General features: G+C 50.9%; 5 protein-coding genes across 5 annotated transcripts; 4 read left to right on the top strand and 1 right to left on the bottom strand.

Annotated features, from left to right (window-relative positions):
- Positions 1–1,659: 1,659 nt before the first annotated feature.
- Positions 1,660–3,433, top strand: K444DRAFT_529526 (actin-like ATPase domain-containing protein; the record flags this gene model as incomplete). Its single annotated transcript, XM_024874816.1, has 3 exons — positions 1,660–2,300; positions 2,360–2,932; positions 2,989–3,433. The coding sequence occupies 3 exons, from the start codon at positions 1,660–1,662 to the stop codon at positions 3,431–3,433; spliced, it is 1,659 nt and encodes a 552-aa protein (XP_024736676.1).
- Positions 3,434–6,958: 3,525 nt separating this feature from the next.
- Positions 6,959–8,743, top strand: K444DRAFT_643304 (p53-like transcription factor; the record flags this gene model as incomplete). The annotated part of the gene is made up of 4 exons (XM_024884840.1): positions 6,959–7,005; positions 7,096–8,059; positions 8,114–8,532; positions 8,623–8,743. The coding sequence occupies 4 exons, from the start codon at positions 6,959–6,961 to the stop codon at positions 8,741–8,743; spliced, it is 1,551 nt and encodes a 516-aa protein (XP_024736675.1).
- A 1,812-nt stretch (positions 8,744–10,555) lies between these two features.
- Positions 10,556–12,405, bottom strand: K444DRAFT_613091 (carbohydrate esterase family 9 protein). The gene is made up of 2 exons (XM_024880276.1): positions 11,825–12,405; positions 10,556–11,768 (listed from the first exon to the last, which is right to left on the bottom strand). The coding sequence occupies exons 1-2, from the start codon at positions 12,197–12,199 to the stop codon at positions 10,836–10,838; spliced, it is 1,308 nt and encodes a 435-aa protein (XP_024736674.1). The 5' UTR covers positions 12,200–12,405; the 3' UTR covers positions 10,556–10,835.
- A 276-nt stretch (positions 12,406–12,681) lies between these two features.
- On the top strand, positions 12,682–16,403 carry K444DRAFT_613090 (glycoside hydrolase family 3 protein). Its single transcript, XM_024880275.1, has 6 exons — positions 12,682–13,124; positions 13,183–13,301; positions 13,484–14,044; positions 14,092–15,254; positions 15,319–16,245; positions 16,331–16,403. Exons 1-6 carry the CDS (start codon positions 13,072–13,074, stop codon positions 16,352–16,354), a joined length of 2,847 nt encoding a protein of 948 aa, XP_024736673.1. The 5' UTR covers positions 12,682–13,071; the 3' UTR covers positions 16,355–16,403.
- A 957-nt stretch (positions 16,404–17,360) lies between these two features.
- Positions 17,361–20,893, top strand: K444DRAFT_723070 (uncharacterized protein; the record flags this gene model as incomplete). The annotated part of the gene is made up of 8 exons (XM_024888577.1): positions 17,361–17,429; positions 17,634–17,790; positions 17,891–18,091; positions 18,257–18,302; positions 18,353–18,688; positions 18,724–19,176; positions 19,265–19,930; positions 20,037–20,893. The coding sequence occupies 8 exons, from the start codon at positions 17,361–17,363 to the stop codon at positions 20,533–20,535; spliced, it is 2,427 nt and encodes an 808-aa protein (XP_024736672.1). The 3' UTR covers positions 20,536–20,893.
- Between the last annotated feature and the right edge of the window lie 666 nt (positions 20,894–21,559).

The raw sequence follows: 21,559 nt of genomic DNA, 5'->3' as shown, positions 1-21,559 counted from the left end.
GAGCAATGAGAAGATTGAGTAAAATAAAAATAAAGTCAACCTCGATCAGGGTTCACAGAAATTGTTGACGATCCCGGAGAGGATTAACGCACGTGTGGCTTGCTCCATTGGATAGGTGGTAGCTTATTCCATCGTGGTGGAGGCCCATGGAACGTCACTGTCGAATCCCAATTCTTACCTCACGCCTCATGGAAGCGTCGGAGAACTAACTTGTCACGCCTCAGCTGCCCACGGCTGACGGCTTGGGGCAAATGGGCAGGATCGGCTGGCAATGGCTAGTTGCCAGGTGATGGTGGTGGTGGTGGTGGTGGTGGTGGAAAGCCAGCACCGAACTCACGCTGATATTGGTCGAAAGTGAGGTTTGTCTGCGGTGAAGTTGGGAAAGCGTTCGGGGAACCGTCCGCGAGTCGTTGGGGAATTCTCCGACGTGATGTTCACACTTAGATAAGCAAGGGGGCAAGGGGCAAGGGGGCCTGGTCAGCCACTCTCTTCCGTAAGGCAGGCGGGTCCCGGCAGAACTTTTCGCCTTGCGGGAGAAGACTCAGGGATGTGAAGTGTGGAGCCCGCTAAGCTACGCGACGACACAGAACAGTAACGTAACGTTGCTCGTCCCTTTGCCTTTGCCTTTGCCCATCCCCAACCCCAACCCCAGCCAGCAGCCCTTCCCAGCGCCATATTGGGAATCTTGGATGATTGGGCCTCTGGTTCCATCCAGCGCACTCCCACCTTACCGTCCATCTACTTACGACAACCCCCCAAGGTACTGCGGTCACAACCGCCGACCGCTCAGGGGCTTGATGGCGCGCTACACCAGCTGCAAAGGCCCTTTGCCAAACTCTATACGCTGCCCACCGTTTGCCATGTTTGGCCACCGGCGCACTGAGTTGGCATCTCGCCGGCCACTGAAGGCCCCCGAAAATGACGAGCCCGTAATTCCCAAATGGTCACTTTGACATGCGCCATCTCTGTTGTCTCAGATCAACACGGCAATCGCCTCAGTCATTACCGTCACTCGTTTCGCTCAGAGGGTAGATTTTCATTCTCTACATGAGAAGAACTGGCCATGGTTATGTTACCTTCGCTCAGAGCAAGTATGCAGTGGCCGTAAATTTGAGTCCTCTCATCCTATGACACTCGCTGGACTCTGGATGGCGCAATAAGATTCCTTATTCGTGTTCAATCAAATCCGAGAGTCTGGCCTGGGATCCTCAACACTACTGTACCTACCATATCCTCCTTGTGCACGTTACCTGGCCTTCTCCGCTACTCCGTCCAGCAAACGACAGACAAGGCCGACTCCACACCTCACATACAAGTTTCATCCCGCCCCGGCATCTACCTTCCCTCCTTAGGTGGTCCTCGGGTCCGTTTTCGTTCGTCTGTTTCCCTGCCGCCGCCGTCAGACTTTTCGCCTTTACGAAACAAGCAAAAAGTCACCAATCCAGGCCCCCTCAATCAAACACTAGCAAACAACCAGCCAACTATTTCCTCCTAGCTACCATTGAAACATAATATGTAGAGAACATCACGCACTTGCTACTACCGTTGACAAAGACCGCGATCGACACTACCGCCATCCTAGCCTTTGCAATTTGCAAATCGGGCCGCGTAGTGTGGCCGCCGACCACATATCTTCTATATGTATCAACGCTCGATGTCATGCAGCCGTTCATTGCTGCAATGTCCAAGGTACGGCAGGCCTTCTTTGCTGCTATCATCCGGAGCTTGCTGAGGACCAAGTCCCTCCTGCAAACCATTCTGAACATCTGGATATCGCCGTCGATTATAAAGGGTGAAAATGTTGAAGCTAGTACAAATGGCGGGGCTACGACCTCCTTAAGAAATGGGAGAAAAACTGGAAGAGACGATTTTTTGGAGATGGTAGAGCAGGCGTTCAGACCAGCGAGTAGCAGAAAGAGATTAGGAGAATTGTCAGAGGGGCTGAGGAAGCAGTTTCTGGAGAGCATGGAGGATAACCCGCTGTGTATGCTCCCGTCGTACAACCACCAACTTCCGAGCGGAGACGAGCGCGGTACCTTTCTCGCCCTGGATGTAGGCGGCTCCACGTTCAGGGTTGCGTTGATTGAACTTTCGGGGAGGGATGCGGGAGCAGGACAGGAAGGTCGGATCCTGAAGGGGGCGACCTTCAAGATCAATCATGGCGTCAAGCAACTGAAAGGAGTTTTGTTTTTCGACTGGATGGCGGAGAGGATTGAGGAGACGCTGTCGGGACACACTGGAGGGCATGATATGAGTGATGCGCCTCTGTCCATGGGATTAGCATGGTCATTTCCCATCGAGTAAGTCCCACCCCCTTCCTCCCCAAAACGATCAAGTCAGCTGACCGAACCTTTCCCAGACAAACATCCCTCCGCAGCGGCCTTCTCCAAGGAATGGGCAAATTTTTCCTCGCCGCTGACGGCCTACTCGGCCATGATCTAGGCGACCTGATCCAAGCCTCCTGCTCCCATCGCGGCCTGAACGTCCACCTAAACGCCATCGTCAACGACTCCTCCGCCACGCTCCTCTCAAAGGCGTACTCCGACCCCACGACCCGCTTCGCGCTCATCCTCGGCACCGGCGTCAACGCCGCCATCCATCTCCCCGTGCACACCTTTGCGCCACCAAAATTCGGGACGAGGCCAGAGGAGTGGCATAGGTGCGCTGAACATGTTATTGTTAACACCGAGCTGTCGATGTTTGGGGCGGGGATCTTACCTTCAACCATCTGGGACAATGAGCTCCGATCTGTTCACCCGAACCCGACATTCCAGCCGCTGGAGCATTTCGTCAGCGGTGGGTATCTGGGTGAGATTGTCAGGTTGGTGTTGGTTGACGGGATTCACACCGCAGGATTGTTCGGTGGTGTGGTGCCTCCCACCCTAAGAGAGAGCTACTCCTTGGAAACCGAGACCATCAGCTATATGGAGAGGTGAGCTTGAACGACCCCGCTTCAACTCAATGAGTAAGTACTGACAACGTCACCAGTGACCGCAGCGAGAACCTCTCGAAAGCAACAGCCATCTTCACTTCCCGCCACCCCCGTCCCTCCTCCTCTCCACCCAGTCTCTCAGACATCCAAGCCGTCCGCACCATAGCCTCCCTCGTCTCCACCCGCGCTTCAGCGCTCGTCGCCACGGGCGTGCATGCTCTATGGTGCCTTCGCAATGAATCGGAGTCTATCGCCGCGCACCAGACGGAGCACACGCTTGTTGCGTATAACGGTTCTGTGCTAGAGAACTATCCGAACTTTAAGAGCAACTGTCAAGGTTTCTTGGATCAGTTGGTTGAGGGGAGTGGGGGGAGGAGAGGGGTTGTGGAACTCATATATGCGGAGGAGAGTTCGCTGCTCGGTGCTGCGGTGGCTGGGGCCGTGGCGGCGCTGGATGTTGATGATGTGGTGACGGGGAGGTTGGAGGGGGTTGCATGGTAGAATTGGTTGGTGGGGTGAGTTGAGTTGGATACAAGAGGGTTCATGAGCGGGGCAGCATCATTGGTGTTTGATTGGAGCATGGCATGATAAAACTTGGACTACTATTTTTAATGAGACATGGTTTAACTTTTCGATGTATAGAGTGATTCCTGAGTGATTGTCACGTGGGGTGTGATGGGGTGGGTCCCACCTGCTTGGTAGGTAGACTTCAAGTGTCGTCTACTTGCACTCCTGTATGTGGAAGGAGGTTCCCCTCAGCGCTCGATCGGGATTCTTCTTCAGTTACAGCCACATGAGGAACGGACAAGCCGAAGTTAAGAAGCCATTCCCTTGTCGTCATGCAGAAACTGTGTACAGTACAAACAATAGTGGTATCGCGACCATTCCATAAGTCTATGGTAGCAATAAAAAGAACGCTAGAAGAGCTACCTTTCCCTTTTATTATTATTTTCATTGCTCAAGCCTCCTCGTACTCCTAGCACGTCGCTTGCATCTGGCTACTCGGAACCGGAGTCGAGGATCCACCGCAATGGCACCGCAATTGCCTGCATAGGGCGGCTTTTGCGGGATCTGAAGAGTTGGAACGGGAACTTCCCCTACGTCATTGATTACCTTTGGATTTCTCAAGTGTTGTGAGCCGCAGCCTCGGTCCGCTTTCGCCTAACACGCATTGGTCATGGCTTGAGAAATGTTTTGTATTGGTAGTGGGACAGGGAATGGGATGGACGCGAGAAGGGCGCAAGAGAGTTGGAGCTACCTTCCGATATGCCTTTTCGATACCTCATCTGCTCACCACGCTGCGGCTGGGGCTGCTGCTTGCCCAGCGGAATCCGGTCCGAGAAAGCATGGGGACACAGGAGCGCGGCTGTATACATAAGTATTCGATGCTGGTATGCGGCTGTGTAATGAGAGTAGGAAGCGGAATAGTATCGAGAAGTCAGCAAAGGGACCTTCCCCTTTCCATCCACGTGCTCGCTTAACTCGCTGCGAGCCGTGCCCCTTTTCGGGGATCGGTACGTGGGAACCACCGTGAGCAAAACACACATCGAGAATGTTAAGAACGCTTCAACGAAGTGCTGGTAATGGAACAGGGCAGGAGAATGGCTGGGCAACGGAACCTTCCGCTTCTCCATCGGCTCTCAACGCGCTTCACTCTTTCCTGGTCGATTCTTTTTCGTTTAAGAAACATGCTGTGCCCCGCACTGCCTCTTCTCGCCTTAGAAGACTTTTCACTATTGCAGAGTGGGAATCTGAGAAGAGGAGAGAGGTTGTTCGAAGGAGCTCGTTCTAGACCTGCCCCCTCTATGAGATATCAAGGGTTTCCACACCTCATCTGCTATGAAATGGCTCCTTCGCTAAGCGAAGCTGGTACAAACAAACAATAGTAGATTCCCAATAGGATCTTGGTTGAAAGACCTAATAGTAGCCTACTAAAATCTAGAAGGAGATAGAAAGGTAGGAAATGTGGACTTCCCCTTACTTGTTCCTCTCAAAGGTTCGCTTACCACAGTTAGATGTCCAATTGTGCCTCTTCGCTTGGATCTAACAGCCTTCTTGCAACGTATCTGTTGTAGCAGAAGGTAAGTCTTATAGCCATATCTTATGGCTGCTAGAACGCTCGAGGTCCGGGTAGGTTCCGGTGCTCAGGGTTCATGCGCAGCTCTCGGGGGCTTAGACGGGACGGTCCGACGCTGTCGCATGCTCGAAGAGGTGTTGCTTGCGCAGATGCATGAACAGGGTCAGTTGCCATCCGATGGTGGGTATTATCCCTGCTCTACAACTTCCTTCAGCAGCAGATGCCGGGCTACTGACTCGCTCTCAATGGTCATTTACGATATCACGTGCTCGGCAGAAGCTCCTGGTTCAACAGTAGGACTCATCTGTGCCTCTTCTCGCTTCTCGTAAAAGTTTCAACGTTCGCCTATGACTTTATATGTATAGCAGAAGTAAGGTGAGAGGACGGTGTCAACTTGATCATTGAGGAAATCCATGAACAACTCCTAGAGAGCTCTAGCTCTCCGCACGTTCCAGTAGAAGCTAGGAGAGGTTTGATCAAAGATTCTAACTTTATAGTATTAGTTCTAGGCCGTAATAGAAGATTTGTAACTAACTTGGCTCGCAGTCGTGGATTCCCTCTCCCGGTCTCACTAATCGAATCCTCACGTGCTCGCTCAGTGCTTCTTGATATGCTTGCTGAAGCCCAACTGTGCCTCCTCTCGCCTGCAAACAGTAAATAGTGAATAAACTCCCTCCATAAAATGGCCATCAGAGGACAGACAACGGGGAAACAACCTTTCCCCTTTCCACGAATGCTCACGTGCTCGCACATGTTGCCTTATCGTTACACATGCAAGTTCAACAACTGTGCCTCTTCTCTCCTGCAAAAAGCTTCATAGACCAAACTTCATGCTATCGTCTCCTTGTTTCTATTGTACCAGCAAGAGAAAGAAAGTAAAAAGGAGAGCTGGAGTGTGGATGGTCCTTCCCCTTTTTCTTTTCCGTCGAATTAGGGCCGCATTGGCTCGGGGTGCCATTGGCCCGTGAGACAAATGCGGGGGAATGGAAGCTAGCAAGCCCAGCAAGCTCTCTTTCTCACTCGAGAAGTACGACCGAGGCGCAATGGCCAGTCTGGAGATAGCTTCGCGACTGGATGAACGATACAAAAGTGCACTGAGGATACAAGTTAATTAATATCATGCTACCGAGAGGAAAGGAATGGAATATCTTAAGTCCTTCCCGATCGGTGTGGGCCGCTGTGGGGGGGCGCTGGTTGAGCAATTGAAATGCAGCGGAGGTCGAGGTCGAGATAAGGCTGGGGCAGAGATAACCACCATACTGTAGTGTGGTACCAGTAGTTTATTGGCACAGTGCGGAAGCCCCGTCGAAGCAGCACAGAAGGCGAGCAGGCCGGCGCAAAGCGTGGTAGCAGCGCCAATTGGCACCAATTGGCCACACACTCCAGTGCCACACTACCACTTCACGGCCCCAGCCAGCGCCGAACGCCATCGCACGCACGGCATCCACGCTTCTGTCATTTTCCCACAGCCATACTCCGTGCTGTACCCACCAGCCCGCCAGCCAACGGCAACCTTAACCTAACGGTGCACGCCCCGGCTCTCCCCTTTCTTTGCATCGAACAACCTGACCGCGAACGTTCGACTTCTCCTCCAGACTTGATCCATACGGCAGCCACGAGCATTCTCCTTCCCCATATCCAATATCAGCGGGAAGGTTTCTCCACTGAGCCACCGACCCCATCTTCTCCGCATCCACATCAGAGATAGACACCCGCCCCCGATGAGACAACGATAATGCGCACGACGGCATCTCCATCCGATGATTCACTCTTCCCAGCGCCAAAGCACGCCTCACCACCCCGCCAGTCTCAGGAACCACAGCGCCAGTCGAGCTGCTGGAGCGACGATGGCTGGTTATGATGCCGGGAGCTTGATTATGACCGCCTCGACTTCGGACGACATCTTGCGACTGAGCGGCCCGGACAACGGCCGCGAGATGCTCGGCAGCATGGATGCATTCGACCACGACCTGAACTTCGAGGGGGATGGCTTATTGTACGACTCTTTTACCCTCTGTTTAAATCTGCAATTATGAAGCCACGATCTTCGCCTCGAGTAACACAGTGCTGACAAGATCCCGAACAGAGACGACGTGCACAATAGCGGGCTGCCTCCACTGCCCTTCACGCCCTCCTACGAGTTCGGCGACGCCTTCTCGAGCACCTTCGAAGACCCGTTTTCATACCAATCTGCACCGTATGAATCTCTCCTCGACGAATCGAATTCCAATAACAATGCGGATGCCAATACCAATGCCCAAGATCTCGACAATAAACTGCTTGGTTTCGGCGCGCCGATTCTCAAGGCACCGACTCTGGATGATGCGGGTCAGACATGGCCAGCTATGTCCGCCGAGCTGTACGGCATGTTCTTCGTCGCCGAAGATGTGTTTGGCGACAACAATACCGGTGGCAACAGGCCGATGGAATTGACTTGCTACCGAAGGAATCTCTTCCAGATCAGCGGGACGGTGACGCTTAGTAGAGGAATCAAGAGCATGATTAATGAGCAGGGACAACAGGTCCCGTTATACGATTTGATTGCGACGATTTCTGCGCTGGAGAGCATTGAGGGCAAGAGCACGGAGATTATTTCCGTGCCGTGGAAGACCTCGACTGTGACGAGCAGCGAGGATAAAGCTGGAGCTGCACCGCCGAAATGGCCTTTGGATCTCAGCATGAACCCCGAGCTCGACCCTACCTGTGTCTCGATACCCATTGCGTGGAAGCGGCTTCAGTTTAAGCACGCGACCGCTAACAATGGACGGAGAAAGGGTCTGCAGCAACATTATGTTATTCAGATCAATCTGATGGCAACCCTTGCTACGGGAGAGACTGTGAAGCTGGCAGAGATCCAGAGTGGACCGATCATTGTGCGGGGAAGAAGTCCGAGGAATTTCGACAGCAGGAAAGACGTCCCGCTCAGCGAGAGAAAACTGGAGTCGAAGCCGAGGACGATGAGTGATTCAAATAATACGGCTCCGCAAGTGAAGGTTGATCCAGGGGTCACGAATAGCAATTACAGATTCTATGCCCTGAATCAATTACAGGTATGTCTCCTTTCCCCCCTTTACTTTTTCTGAGACAGCAATTGATGAAAGCAGCAACCCCTCGACCTCCCCGACTGGAACAACAGTAATAACATCAACCCCCTCCCCTCGCCCTCCCTCACCTCGTCCTCCTCGGACAACAGTCTCCCCCGCCAAGCCAAGAAACCCACCCTCTCCCACCAAACCTCTTTCCCATCCACACGTCCTCCGGTCCCGCAAACACGGTGGAACTCCTTAGAGACGTCGGCCAGCAAAGCTGTTACGGAAGCAACTGCACCCATTGACCTGAGTCTCGCAGATGATGAGTATGGGATCGGCAAGGCCCATCCGGCATTTGGGAGAGTGGGTGGGGACATTAGTCCTGTGCTCGAGAAGGCGGGGATGGTGGGGAAGAAGGGGCAGGTTGTGGGCGTGGGGAGCCCGGAGAGTGCGGACTTGTTGTATGAGTATTTTCCGTTGAGCTTGGATGATTGGTGAGTTTTCTGCCCTTTTCCCTGGAGGCTTTGGGCCTTGGAGAAATTGAAAGGGGTACAGAATGGGAGGAAGAAGGCTAACGATATTAGGATGCCTCCTGTTGATGCGATTTATCGACCTCATGTTGTGCATCATACGATTGTACCTCCGGAGCTCAAGGCAACGCAATTGAAGAATAAGACGAAGAGATACTTCTCTGCAGACGATTAAAAGCGGATCGTATCCGGGGATTGAAGTGAGGAATGGGCTTCTGGTGTCCTTGCGCTTGGGGTCATCACAAGACCAACATCGCCGAGAACGAAGACGAACCAAATCGATGGGTGAGAAGTGAGAGGACTTAGCTGGACGTCTCCTGGTCCGCCACAGCCGGTGGAGAAGAATCAAGGATTGGGAAAGAGGCAAGTCCCCTAAATATACCAGAGCCATGCGGGAGAAGTGGTGGAATGGATGACCGAATGATACCCACTTGAAAAGAGAACGGACGAGGAAGAGCATTGTGGTTACAGGATCTTTATTTCGCCGGCTTGAGCATTTAACTCGCTTGCATATAGGGAAGGTCCGGCATTGTACTGCTATATTATGATCTGGAATGACATTTCACAAACAGCCTACTTGTTCGCCCGCTCACACTCTCTGACTTTCGCAACATTTTGAGCTAGCTCGTCAATACTCCCTGCTCTGGCCCCGCACTACTAAAAGTAGACGGCTAAAGCAAAAATCAGATACCTTGCTATACGGTTACTCTCCTTCCGTTCCCGCAACTCTTATCCTCGTGCCTACCACACACTCCTCCATATTCACTCGAAACGACTCCTCGTTTCCGTTCAATGTTATGCTTGCATTTAAACACATCTACGCTTGTTTACTTTTCTGCCTCCAACTCGTCTCGCTCTCGCCTCCACCATTGCCTTCTGATGCTTGCATGGGTTATTCACTCCACGTGCCCATCCACCGCGCTCGCTGGGTGGCTTGGCCCGTTTTCGAAGAATTCAGTGAGGCGATAGCGAATCGGATTGAATCGAATCGAATACAGCGGGTTCGCTGGCCAATTGAATGCTAACTTCGAATATGGTTGTTATCTATCGCTGTTTTTCGGGTTGCGAGTGTAGTACGCTGGGAAGTTGGGCGGAGTGAGCGGGGAGGTATGAGAGCGCTTCGAGATGTCTGCAAGATGTCGTGGAATACACTTAATATCTCATCTATCGATTTTTCATAGGAGATTCTTGTCCTGTTGTCTGGGGCCTCGACTGGGAAAAAAAAAAGGGGGGGGGGGGGGGCGTGTAACCCAGCCCGTCGAAAACTTCTCGATTATGTTCTTGACTGTTGTAAGCCTGTTGCGAGTGTTGCAAGGGTTCTGGGGGATTCATTGGAATATCGAGCTCAGCGCTGACCCCGAGATCACTCTCGAGCACAGCATTGGGAAAGAAGTCTGCTCTCATTCCAATATGTCCAATGTCAGTGTTCCAAAAGTTTCGCTATGTTGGAACGCCGTTCAAGGTGGTGAAGACCTTTGTCGGGTGAATTGTACCCTTGGAAATTTTTGTTTTCGTTGCAGGTCGCGATTCTCATGCTTTATAATGAGAATTCATCGATATCTGATAATGGGAATTGTCGATCTGCAGTAGAGTTATGAGAGGTCGAGAGGTAGGGGTGCATATGCAGCTTCTCTCTCCCTCTCATCATTTTGTTGGATGTCGCGATTCTCATAATGGGAACTGGTGAGAAGAGGATTGAGTTATGAGAGAAGGGTTTGGGGTATGAGATTGTCGATCTGCAACAAAAGTCTCAAGTTGGATGTGGAGTGAATAAAAGTGTCGGGAGGGGGAGGGCTTAGATGTTGAGCTTGTTTTGGAGGGTTTTTATTTGAGTGTTTGTTTGGTATTCAGCATTGCCGTTCCCTTTTGATAATCAACCTACCTGACAAGAGCGGAATCAGCGAAATTGATGAATAAGATTTGAGAATTGTGAAGTGAGAAGTTCTGGTATTCCGCTCTAGAGATGCAGAAGAAAGGGACTGCATTTGCTTGGAGGAGGAGTGTCTGAGATGACTAGGAAGAATCGCTCAAGGTTGTGAGTGAAGCACGTGATGATGGGAAGGGGCAGGGACACAATGACACCTGCAACCCAGGAATATATACACATTGTCATTGGCTTTATTTGGTGCTTATGTACGGGGAAATCTTTCTAACTTCCACTGTGGGTCAAAGATGCACAATCTTGATCCCGAAAATCTCTTGAAGGTAAACACTGAACGCCTGATACATGCATCTGCAATCGACCTCTGAAGGTTCTCTCTTCTCATCTACAATTCCCTATCCCACACCTTCGTCCCAAACTTCCACACTTGATCAATCCTCAGATTCCGCCATCCATTTGCATCATGCTCCTCCTCAATAACAACCAAATCCGCATCCGCATCACTGACCAAATTGCCCTTCACCGCCGACATGCCGAGCATCGCAGCCGGCGTACTCGTAACCGCCTTCAACGCAGCTGGGATACTGACGCCTCCCCAATTCAAAAAGTTCGTCACACACTCAATCAAAGTGATACTGCTCCCAGCAATCTTATCCACCGTGCCTTCTAAAATCAATTTCGCCCCAACCTTGATGATTCTCTCCCCGTTCGTCCACTCATACACCCCATCCTCCAGCCCAACGAGATGCATCGCATCAGTCACCAGTATGAAACCTTCAGGGTGCGCGTTGAACGCGATTTTTATACTGGTGGGGTGGAGATGGATGCCGTCTGCTATGATCCCGAAATAGGGACGGGGAAGAGACTCAGCGAGCCCCAGGACGCCGAAGACGCCGGGGTTGCGGTGGTGCAGGGGACGCATGGCGTTGAAGAGGTGCGTTATCATGGTTGCGCCCGAGGCGACGGCGAGAGAGGCTTCTTCGTAGGTGGCTTCTGTGTGTCCAATAGAGTAGATTATTCCTCTAGATGTGATCTCTGGGATCAGGCTCATCATGTTTGCGACTTCTGGCGCGGCAGTGATTTTCTTGATGATGGGGGGACGAAGGGTACCAGTGAGGGGGTCGAGGGTGGGGTTTAGGTGGGAGGAGAGGTAGCAGGTTTCTAGGTCGGTAATGCTGTGGGCGGGGATGATGTTGCCTACTTTGTGGATTCCGTTTTTGGTGGGGTTGATGAAAGGCCCTTCGACGTGAGCGCCGAGGGATTCGGATCCGTCTTCTGCGATGCGGTGTGTGCCCGAGGGACCCAGGAAGGGGAGTGCCTATTCATTTCCATTAAACCTTTGATTTTGATTCTGGTTTGAGAGAGGTGGCCGACCTGATGATATACTTCAATCTTTTCCGACGTGAGTGTTGGCAGGTAGGACGTGACTCCGGTCTGTATCAAACGCTTGTTCACCTGCCTCAGCGTCTTCCCATACGTGGACGGATCCTCCGGTATCTGGCTGAAATTGAACCCAAACGCTCCATTGAGCTGGACATCAATCAAGCCCGGCGCGACGATCTTCCCTCTCAAATCGATCGTGATGTCTGGCACCACGTTCTCGCCATAGAACACCTGTTGACTCCGCACAATCTTGCCAGTCGCCGAGCTCACCCACAGATCTTGCTCCACCAACTCATTCCCGATCACCAGTCTGCAGTTTGTGAATTTTGTGATTCTATCTTTGCGGGTAGGGACTGCAGAAGGCATCTTGGCTTCTGAGATGAGGAAACGGAAAAGAAGAGATTGTGAGTATGAAATGTTGTGGTTGTGGCGTTCCACCACGATTTACCTTGAGAGTCTACATAATGCATGACAGGAAGCTTCTCGGGGCTCGAAAGGCGCCTTAGATATCACTCACAAGCTAAGCGTCGACGGTCAAGAATGACGGCTTACCGCTAGGCCAGCCGCAAAAGTGGAGGCCGATGGCGATGCTGAATGGTAGGCACGGTACCGTGGTGGCCAGCCAAATCGTTGATGGAGGAAGATGAGATGTAACGTCTCATCCGAGTGATCAGCAAACGCCGAGTTCGCCAGGCGAGATAGGGAATCTGAGCAAATCAAGCAAGTGAGGGTGAGCACGCAAAAATCAACGGGCCGCAAGGCACAGTTGCAAACAAAAGGGAATGCGAAAAATGAAAATCGCTTTCCTTGGGATGAGTGATCGATGGAGCAGCCGTGATGTTTGGAAGGCCGTATGCGTGAGAGAGGGTGGTGCTGGGAATTGAACCGACAGGTGGACAGGGGTCGGGAACACTGGCCGAAATGGGCCTGTTCACGTGATCATGCCGGACCTTTGTCCACAGAAAGCTTCTAGAAGAAATCCAGCTCGAAGCCGCGGTGTAGTAGAGCGCCCCTTTGCCGTTACACAGTCTGTGAGGTTCTTGAGACGACGCATGTCCGCGCCCAAATACACGTTGCATCGCCCACCGAAACATATGATGCACGTGTGTGCTGAGACCGCCAGTCTGAAGAGGAGCGACGTTGTATACACCCCGCCATAAACCCGAGAGTCGAGTCGATCACGGTTCAACGTCAGATCCTCCGTCACGGCGTCCGACGGGCGACAGGTCACGGTGAAGATGGAGGCCCAGGATGGAGATGAGCTGGACCCGCTGTGGCAGGATCTCGATTGGTGAGCTGAGGATTTCCCGTGAGTGAGTGCTGGTGGTGAGGTGTGCTGACTTGTGAAGGGCGATGGGCCAGCTCTTCTTTATGGGGTGGGAGGGGACGGAGGTCACGCCTCAGATACGCACCCTGATTGAGGATCACCATTTAGGGGCTATTTTGTTGACTACCAAGAACTTGAAAAGTACATGGAATTTCTTTGCGTAGTCTGAGGCATTTCGTGGCTTGAGACTTATGTTATTCGGGGGCGTCAAGTCACGTTTCCGAGGCCGAACTACCTTCTCATCCGATATCCCTTGGTTTATCTGATTCATCATTTGCCGTGTTTATTTAGTTCTCTCTCTCAACAAGTACTGACCTTCGCAGCTGCCCAGGATACAGCCAGACTGGTCCAAGAGCTGCAAACGATCGCCCATCAAGCCGGTCATCCCGTGCCACTTCTCATTGCTGTGGATCAAGAAAATGGCGGTGTCAACAGTCTCTTTGATGAGGACTATATCTGTCAATTTCCCAGTGCCATGGGAACTGCAGCAACTGGGTCTCTGGAACTGGCCTATGAAGTTGCGAATGCTACCGCAAAGGAGGTCTCCGCAGTTGGAGTCAACATGATCATGGGACCAGTTCTGGATGTGTTGACAAATGCTCGATATCAACCATTGGGAGTAAGAGCAACTGGAGATGATCCTCAAGAGGTATCACAATATGGAATTGCGGCTATGAATGGGTACAAGGATGCTGGGCTTACGACTTGCGGGAAGCATTTCCCTTCATATGGCAACTTGGACTTCTTGGGATCCTCTCTGGATATGCCAATTATCACTGAAACCATTGAACAGCTGAGTTTGAGTGCTCTTGTTCCGTTTCGAAATGCTATCCGAGACGGCCTGGATGCTATGATGGTTGGCGGATGTGCTATGGCCAATGCGAGTATGTATCGCCGCCCATTCTGTTTGTCCAGCTGTTGATGATCTCAGGTATGAATGTCATGCATGCTTGCCTCAGCGACCAAGTCGTGGATGAGCTGCTGAGAAATGATCTTGGCTTCAACGGAGTTACTATCTCAGAATGTCTCGAAATGGACGCCTTGAGCCATGACATTGGTGTTCGAGGCGGCACAGTGATGGCAGTTGAAGCTGGATGTGATCTCGTACTTCTCTGTCGGTCATTTGCAGTCCAGCAAGAAGCCATCTCTGGATTGAAGCTTGGAGTTGAGAACGATATGATCTCAAGAGACCGGATCATGATCTCTCTCAAGCGTGTACTTCAACTGAAGTCGAAATGCACGAATTGGCACGAAGCTTTGAAACCACCAGGAATCAGTCTACTTTCCACAATCCACCCAAGCCATCTTGCGCTCTCAACAAGAGCGTATGACAGTTCTATCACGATTATGAGGGACAAAGGACATCTTCTTCCGCTTTCCAACACCCTATACCCAGACGACGAATTGCTACTTCTCACACCACTCGTGAAACCATTGCCAGCTTCTGCAGCGACAAAGACTCTCGCCGAAACTGCGAGGTCTGTGTCAACAGATCACGACAAATGGCTGCACAGATCATCGATAATGAGTGGGGAGGGTGTTTTCAGAGAGCTTGGAAGATCACTTGCAAGGCAACGGCATGGCAAATTGCTGCATACCTCTTACACAGCCAATGGAGTGCGTCCAGTACACGAGAACTTAATCAATAGAGCAGCAGCAATCATCATCATCACCGCAGATGCAAACAGAAATCTGTACCAAAATGGATTCACGAAGCATGTGGCAATGATGTGCTCCATGCTCAGCGCAGGTGGAAAGAAGAAGTCTCTCATCGTCGTATCAGTCAGTTCCCCTTACGATTTCGCAATGGACAAGTCGATAGGGACATACGTCTGCACTTTCGATTTCACGGAAACAGCAATGAGCGCATTAGTGCGAGCCCTGTTTGGCGAGTTCGTTCCTCAAGGAACATTGCCAGGTACACTGAGAAAGAGCAGAAAAGTACAAAAGTCAAGACAACACTGGCTAGTCGAGTCCTGGAACCGGGACCGCGATCACAGAGGACTGCAAGCCCTGATAAAAACCATCGAGAAGACTTCACCACCAGGGACGCAATCCGGACTCTCTGGCGCTTCAGCTGCTTCCTTCGAGCTCGTAAGTCCCCTCCCAACCCCCTTTCCAAACTCATCCGAGCCCCAAACTAATTACAATTTTTCAGGTCGGAATCCCCGACCTTGCTGAACCAATCGAAGAAGCCCACTACGTAGTCCGCAACTCCAGCACACAAGCCCTCTTCGGCTTCTGCGCAACCTACACATACCCCGCGCGCTCGCTCGCCCTAATCTCTGCCCTCTTCGTCGACCCCTCAAAACGCAACCTATCCATCGGACACTCGCTCCACCAGCGCGCTGTCCGAGGCCTCCTATCCCCAAACCCAAAATATCCCAACATGAAAATCACAGCCCTGCAACTCGGTTCTTCCCTGCCAAACATTTTCCTGGGGATTCCGATGAGTGATCTCACAGAAGGCGCAAGACTCAAAAGATGGTTCGCAGCCAATGGCTGGGACATCTCGTCTCCTCGTCTCCTCTACACCCTATCCATCCGGAACTTATCACATTGGGCGCCACCAGAGGGCCTACTAGCCAATATCCAGCGGGTCTCATTCGCATTCGACCTTATCCACGGCCGCGAGAACGCTGCTTCTGTCCTGGAACACGTATCTACACACTCTGGTCCGGAAGTGTTAGCACTCTATAATCTCGCCCTCGCAGATGAGAAGAGTTGCGGCGTTGTAAGGGCGAAAAGTCCTGTGGATGGGAGTCTCGTCGGCACGGTCATCATCACGCGTCCGGAATCCTCTTTATCGACATATGTCCCCGTGCTGAAATCTCTTTCTGCCACTTCCAACGGCTCCGGGGGGAGTGGTGGGATAGGCGGTATCTTAGCACCAGTTGTGCAGAATACGCCGCAGGCTGCTATTGTGCTTCAGGGTCTGGCACTACTGGGGATCAGGCAGAATAAGGCGCACAAGGCGGGTGCGTGTGTGCTTTGTTGGGTGGCGGGGGAGGAGAGAGATACGTTGCTGGGTATGGGCTTTGATGTTCTTGATGCTTTTGAGGAGTTGAGGGGGGCGGGTGAGCGGGTGAGTCTGAATTTCTAGCCTACTTCTATCCTCATTCTTCATTATCCCTCAAATTGGATTTGCATCCCTGCTAATATATATGCAGTTCAATGAGATGAACCTTGGCTAAATGGAAAGGAAGGAAGGAAGGGTGGATCCGGGACTCAGGCTGGCGTTTTGGTTTCTCCGATATGGTTTGGTTTTGTGTACGGGAGCTCGAGAAAGCAGCTGGGTTTGATTGGCTTTGCGAAGTCTTCACCTTGAGTCGAATGGAATTTGTTTACATTCTTCCCAACTGTGCCTCGTGATTGAGATGTTAACTTTAGAGTTGGGTGGAAGTTTCCATTTCTGACTCACCTTTGTCTTGAAGAAAGTAAGTAAGATTACTTTCAGACGCTTTCTCGTCCTCTTTTTCTGCCCAGAAAGAGGTTTGATGTCATTGTCCCTCCTTTGAAGTTGGAGTTTGTTGAGATGTCGGCGCCCCCTGAAATGAGGTGTCTTGGATGTGGTGATGTGCTTCTCATTGTTCTCGGTTAGTAGAAGCACTGAGATGCGGAGAGAAAGGATGTTGATTTCATTGTCTTTATTTCTGATCTCCGGAGCGTAGTGTCAAGTGTGCTGCCTAAAGAATCTTTGTATAGAAGGTGCCGGTGTCATTGTCCTGCATCCCCGCAGTTCACATGGGGGTAGGAGGACTGCAGAATCGGAGTCTTCATTTTAGTTGATCCTTCAGGCAGGCCTTTCGTCATGGAGTCATTGCCCTGCATGGTAAAGAGCTTTTGAGACTTGCTATAGCTTGATCTTGCTTTCAATCTCTTTTTCTTCGTCCCTATATGCATCAACCTGCAAGTTGCCTTCCTTTAAAGGCAACTCACTGAAAGCCTCTTTTCCCACATTTTTGTTCCGCCTTTGAAGTATCGAAAATGCCAGCAAAGCTCATCTGTGCTCTGTACATTCAAGCAGATAGGATAGGAGTCACAAAAGCAGGTGGATGTATTGAGAGGGCTGAAGTATAGAACCTGCAGGCTGCCGTCAAAGGTATTCCTTGACAACTTCCTGATATCATTGCTCAAAGACCATTTTATTCTGTTTTGTTTTGTCTTGCATTGGAAGTATGGCAAGTGCCGTCAACATCTATGTCAACTTTACGTATCCAAACAGGAGGGATGAACATTCGGGTAGGCGGTGGATGGCCTGAACAAGGTGTAAGTCTGCATCTCTTTGTGGAATCTGGCAAGCAGCAGGGAATTGAGAATCTTTGTGCTGAGATGTATATTATGAGGCTCCCGACCTCCATTTTTGGGCACCACATTCATCAGAGCATTCAGACAACTCACGTTAATCTTGGATGGAAAACGATTGGTAGGATTCAATCTCCAGGTTTTGTGTGAGTGTTGAACTGACCTTAGGGGTTTAAATCACGGGAAATGGAGCCAGGGACGGGGCGCCGACGGAGCCAGAGGTCCACTACAACCCTACAGACATATTATCCAGCACAGCAAGGACTTGAGTCCGACGACGGCGTATACAAACACGGTTCCGACGAGGAGGAATCTCTAATGAATGGTGTGAAAAGAGCCAGAGGAAAGGTTCAGAATGGCATCGAACCCAAACGCCCAAGGTAGCCTCGCGCAAAAGTAGACAAAGCCAAGCAACCCCCCAAAAGGCAGGCAAAGGCGGGCTTCAGAACTTGAGCCAATCGAGACCATCAAGGGCATCTTCAAGCACATGTTGGACAAGGTCAAGAAAAATTATGAGACAGGACTCGACGACCCGTTGAATCAGGTGGAAGGCAGACCGATTTGGACCAGCACGATGTGCTCAGGCACCAAGTGTCCAATCATAGTCTTGGAGCTCTTCCGTGAATGTGAGTTGATGAGAATGTGCGTGTTCAAATCTGGATGTCTGACAGATCTAGTGCTTAAGCAAAGTGGCAAGGAGATCAAATTCGATCATTACATGAGCGTCGAGATCAAGCCTTTCAAGCAGGCTTACATTCAACAAAATTGACCGGAACTTCTCTTGTTCAGAGATGTGGCGGAGGTTGCAAGGGGGATTCGGGAAACGGGTCAAGAAGCGTGAGCCATGCGATCTTTTAGTTTTCTAAAATCCTACTAATATTTCCTAGGACACCTGTGTTTGGCAGCAAAGCCAAAATTTCGACAGATCTGGATATTCTGGTTGCTGGATTCGTCTGCAAGGACTTTTCACCTCTGAACAACAGCCGCAAGTCTCTTCAACAACGAGACGAGTCTGGACATACATCCTTCTCAATTTACGAGCACATTGATAAAGCAAAGCCTAAAATGGTTTTGTTCGAAAATTTCAAGAAGATACCCTGGACCATTGACGGAGAGCGTCAAAAATTTGAGGATGCTTACATCAAGGAGATCAGGAAGGACACAAAATGGAGAAGGGGGAATCCACCGGTCAAACTTCCGTCGGACTTTGAGAGTCATTCAAGGTAGCGCAAAACGGCGAGACGAATGAAGTGCCCAGCTGGTTTGGCGAGACTCACCCTGTTTCGAAGGGCGAAGAAGGAGAAGGAGAAGGAGAAGCCGAGATCGAGGTGGTCGAACAGACTTGCAAGTCTGCTGTCAATCTCGAGCTGGAAGAATGGGCAAAGATAATGGAAGCACTCAAGCATAAAGCAAGCGTACCTGCTGAAGTGATGTTGCTTGCAGCATCAGAAGAGACCAAGAACTCAGTCCTACTCTCGGACGAGTCTGGCAAGGACGTACCTTGCGATAAGTGCAGACTCAGGCATGAGAGGGTTCAAGACAAGTATCAACTCGCGGATGAGCGGAAGCTGACCGGCTGGAAAGAAAGCGGTGGTAGGTGTGTGCCGGACTTTTGGATCGCCACCAGAAGCATGACGAACCGAGTGATGGACTTTCTCGAGATTTTGCATTTGCTGAGTCTTATGCATGGCATCGATGATCGTTATTACAGGTAAGCTCTATCGTGACCTTTTGATTTTTTCCTGAGCTAACTCTGCATACTAGCAAATGATTGATTTATCGCAGAATGTCGATCGTAGCGACGGTTCACGGCCGACGACTGGGATTGTTGGATGTATCATACCGTCTGGTATTAAACGGTGGACTTCCAAAGGTCGCATGATCAATGCAAAAGAAGCCCTCCTTCTCCAAGGGCTGCCCATCCGTCGAATGGATCTCTCATACCTGATTGGGCCCTACTTACTGGAACTGGCGGGAAACGCCTTGTCATCGACGATCGTTGGCGCTCCTTTGATTGCCGCTCTCACAACCTTCTCTAGGGTGCTGGGCCGTGACACTGGCAAGAAGATTTCCCAGCCACCAAGCGACGACCTCCGTGTTCAGAAATTTGACAAAGCGTACGACCTCACCAAAATGAGCCCCGCGGATCTGACAGCTGTCATCGAGCCAATTATAGCTGAAGGTGCTGTCAAATTGGCTCAAGAAACCTGCGCCCGTTGCCATTGTGAGGGCTCGGACGCTCTTTTGATCAAGAAATTCCTGCGTTGCAAGGTTTGCGATCATACCACGTGTGCTGAACACGGAGGGAACAACAGATATACATACCAGAAAGACGATACTAGTCGCAAATGGCCTGCTAAGTTTGAAAAGAGAATCAAAGAGGCACTTCCGAAGGTGATCAAGTTTACCAACAACTCCTTAGACGACATTTTCGAAAGGTCCATATCAAAGGTTGCCGAAGGGACGTAAGGAAAGTCTCGTCGAGGATTTCAAGAAGGCAGTGAGCAATGACATATCACTCGTTCTGACATCTGGGATATTCTCCACGAATCTGCTACTGGCAAGCTCCAGCTTAAGATTTCTGGTCGACATGTTCGGTGGCTTCTCTACAGGAAAGTGCCATCAGAGACCGGTTTGCACGATTCAACACGCTTTCAACTCGAAAAATTTCCAATCGCATGTTGTATCCCACATGGACAGTGCGAAATCACCAACGGACAATGGGAATTGTGGTTGCCACAAGAAACGGAAATGCGGTCAATCCTTCAATTTCATGCACCACCGCGCTTCCCTCGACCATTCGGTGTGTCCATTGTTCTTGTTCTTCGATCATCAACCACAAAACGGAGCTGCCAGTGGCCATCACTTTGTCTGCACAAAGGACACCAGAAAGCTGGAATACGGAAAGTATCGTCAAATCATCGCCAACTTCCCTCCCGACTTTGAGCAGCCGCGATTCGAGCAGATTCGAGAAGGGGACTTGGTAAAGTACAAGAAATTGAAGCGGCAGGTCATTGTCGACCATGAGGAAGTAGCATTGGAGGACAAAAGCAAACGGTCTCGAGAATAAACAATCCTGCTCGAGAACCGAAAGGATTGAATTAACGGTGGATGGCAGTTGGACAGATATCCCGCTCACTATCGACCTCAACGCTAACCTCTTCGTTGACTATCGAAAACTCTCTGAGACGGCCGAGGTACTTCCTGAAATTCCCGCCAAGGAGGTCAAATGTCACGGCCTCGCCTATCGCACGGTTTTTGAGTGCGAAGTCACGACCTCCCGTCCTTGTTCAATCTTGCATCGATCGGGATTCGGGATAGTTGAACCTTATTAGCTCAAGAAACCAAGTCAAGCTGGATGCTTTGAACGATGCTTCCGCTCCAAAGGTCCCGTACCTTCAAGATTAGAACCAGAATATTAAAGTCCACCCCTTCCCAGCCCAGATAGAGGTCCGACTTTGACTAAGGACACTGAGGCCTTAGTGTCCATTTCTGGGTCCCCCGCGATATTGTGATATTCTGCAGAAGCCTCTGCTGACCTGAGGCTGACGGGAAGACTTCTTCGATCTGGGGACCACCCTCGCTCCTCTTTATAACAAACATATTCTTGCTTTATATCCTATTGCCACCTTGCTAGGGACTAAAGAAGAGCATGCGCTTGAGGTCAGACTTTGACAATACAAGTTGAGAACAGAGTGGCCTCGAGATGGGGTTTTCTTAAAGTTGATCTCGACTCCGGGGTTGGCTCGGACTAAGGGAGTTCTCCATTACCCCTCAGTCCCCAGCATAGCCCCAACCTGACCCCTACAATCCAAGTCGAAGTTGCACACATCAGGAAGAATCTTCAACAATTTCCACGAATTTTGATCCCTTGGGGCTGAAGTTGGCGTTTCGAGTTCCTAGACAACCTTCGGCGTTGTGTCGCATCAGGCTTCTAGCGCTGAAGCCACAATAATTTCTCCACCAATTAACACCCTTTGAACGCCCCCTCGTTTTGCCCCACATTCCTCCAGAACGAAAAAATGTTCCGGGGGCATCCCCAGGTTTTGCTGTGAAGTGTATATAGCTGTCACTCCCTTCTGTCTCTCATTCCT

This window comes from Hyaloscypha bicolor (genome assembly GCF_002865645.1).
Source record: "Hyaloscypha bicolor E unplaced genomic scaffold K444scaffold_81, whole genome shotgun sequence".
Lineage (NCBI taxonomy): Eukaryota > Fungi > Ascomycota > Leotiomycetes > Helotiales > Hyaloscyphaceae > Hyaloscypha > Hyaloscypha bicolor.
Note: the sequence above shows the minus strand (reverse complement) of the source record. Positions and strands in the feature narration are given on the sequence as shown.

Excerpts from the sequence above, each read along its gene's own strand:
- K444DRAFT_613090 (XM_024880275.1), top strand. The coding sequence starts at position 13,072 with ATGGAGGCCCAGGATGGAGATGAGCTGGACCCGCTGTGGCAGGATCTC. Across the intron at positions 13,125-13,182 it reads CTGTGGCAGGATCTCGATTG|GGCGATGGGCCAGCTCTTCT; the intron begins GTGAGCTGAGGA and ends TGACTTGTGAAG. Across the intron at positions 14,045-14,091 it reads ATGTGCTATGGCCAATGCGA|GTATGAATGTCATGCATGCT; the intron begins GTATGTATCGCC and ends TGATGATCTCAG.
- K444DRAFT_613091 (XM_024880276.1), bottom strand. The coding sequence starts at position 12,199 with ATGCCTTCTGCAGTCCCTACCCGCAAAGATAGAATCACAAAATTCACA. Across the intron at positions 11,769-11,824 it reads AGATTGAAGTATATCATCAG|GCACTCCCCTTCCTGGGTCC; the intron begins GTCGGCCACCTC and ends GGAAATGAATAG.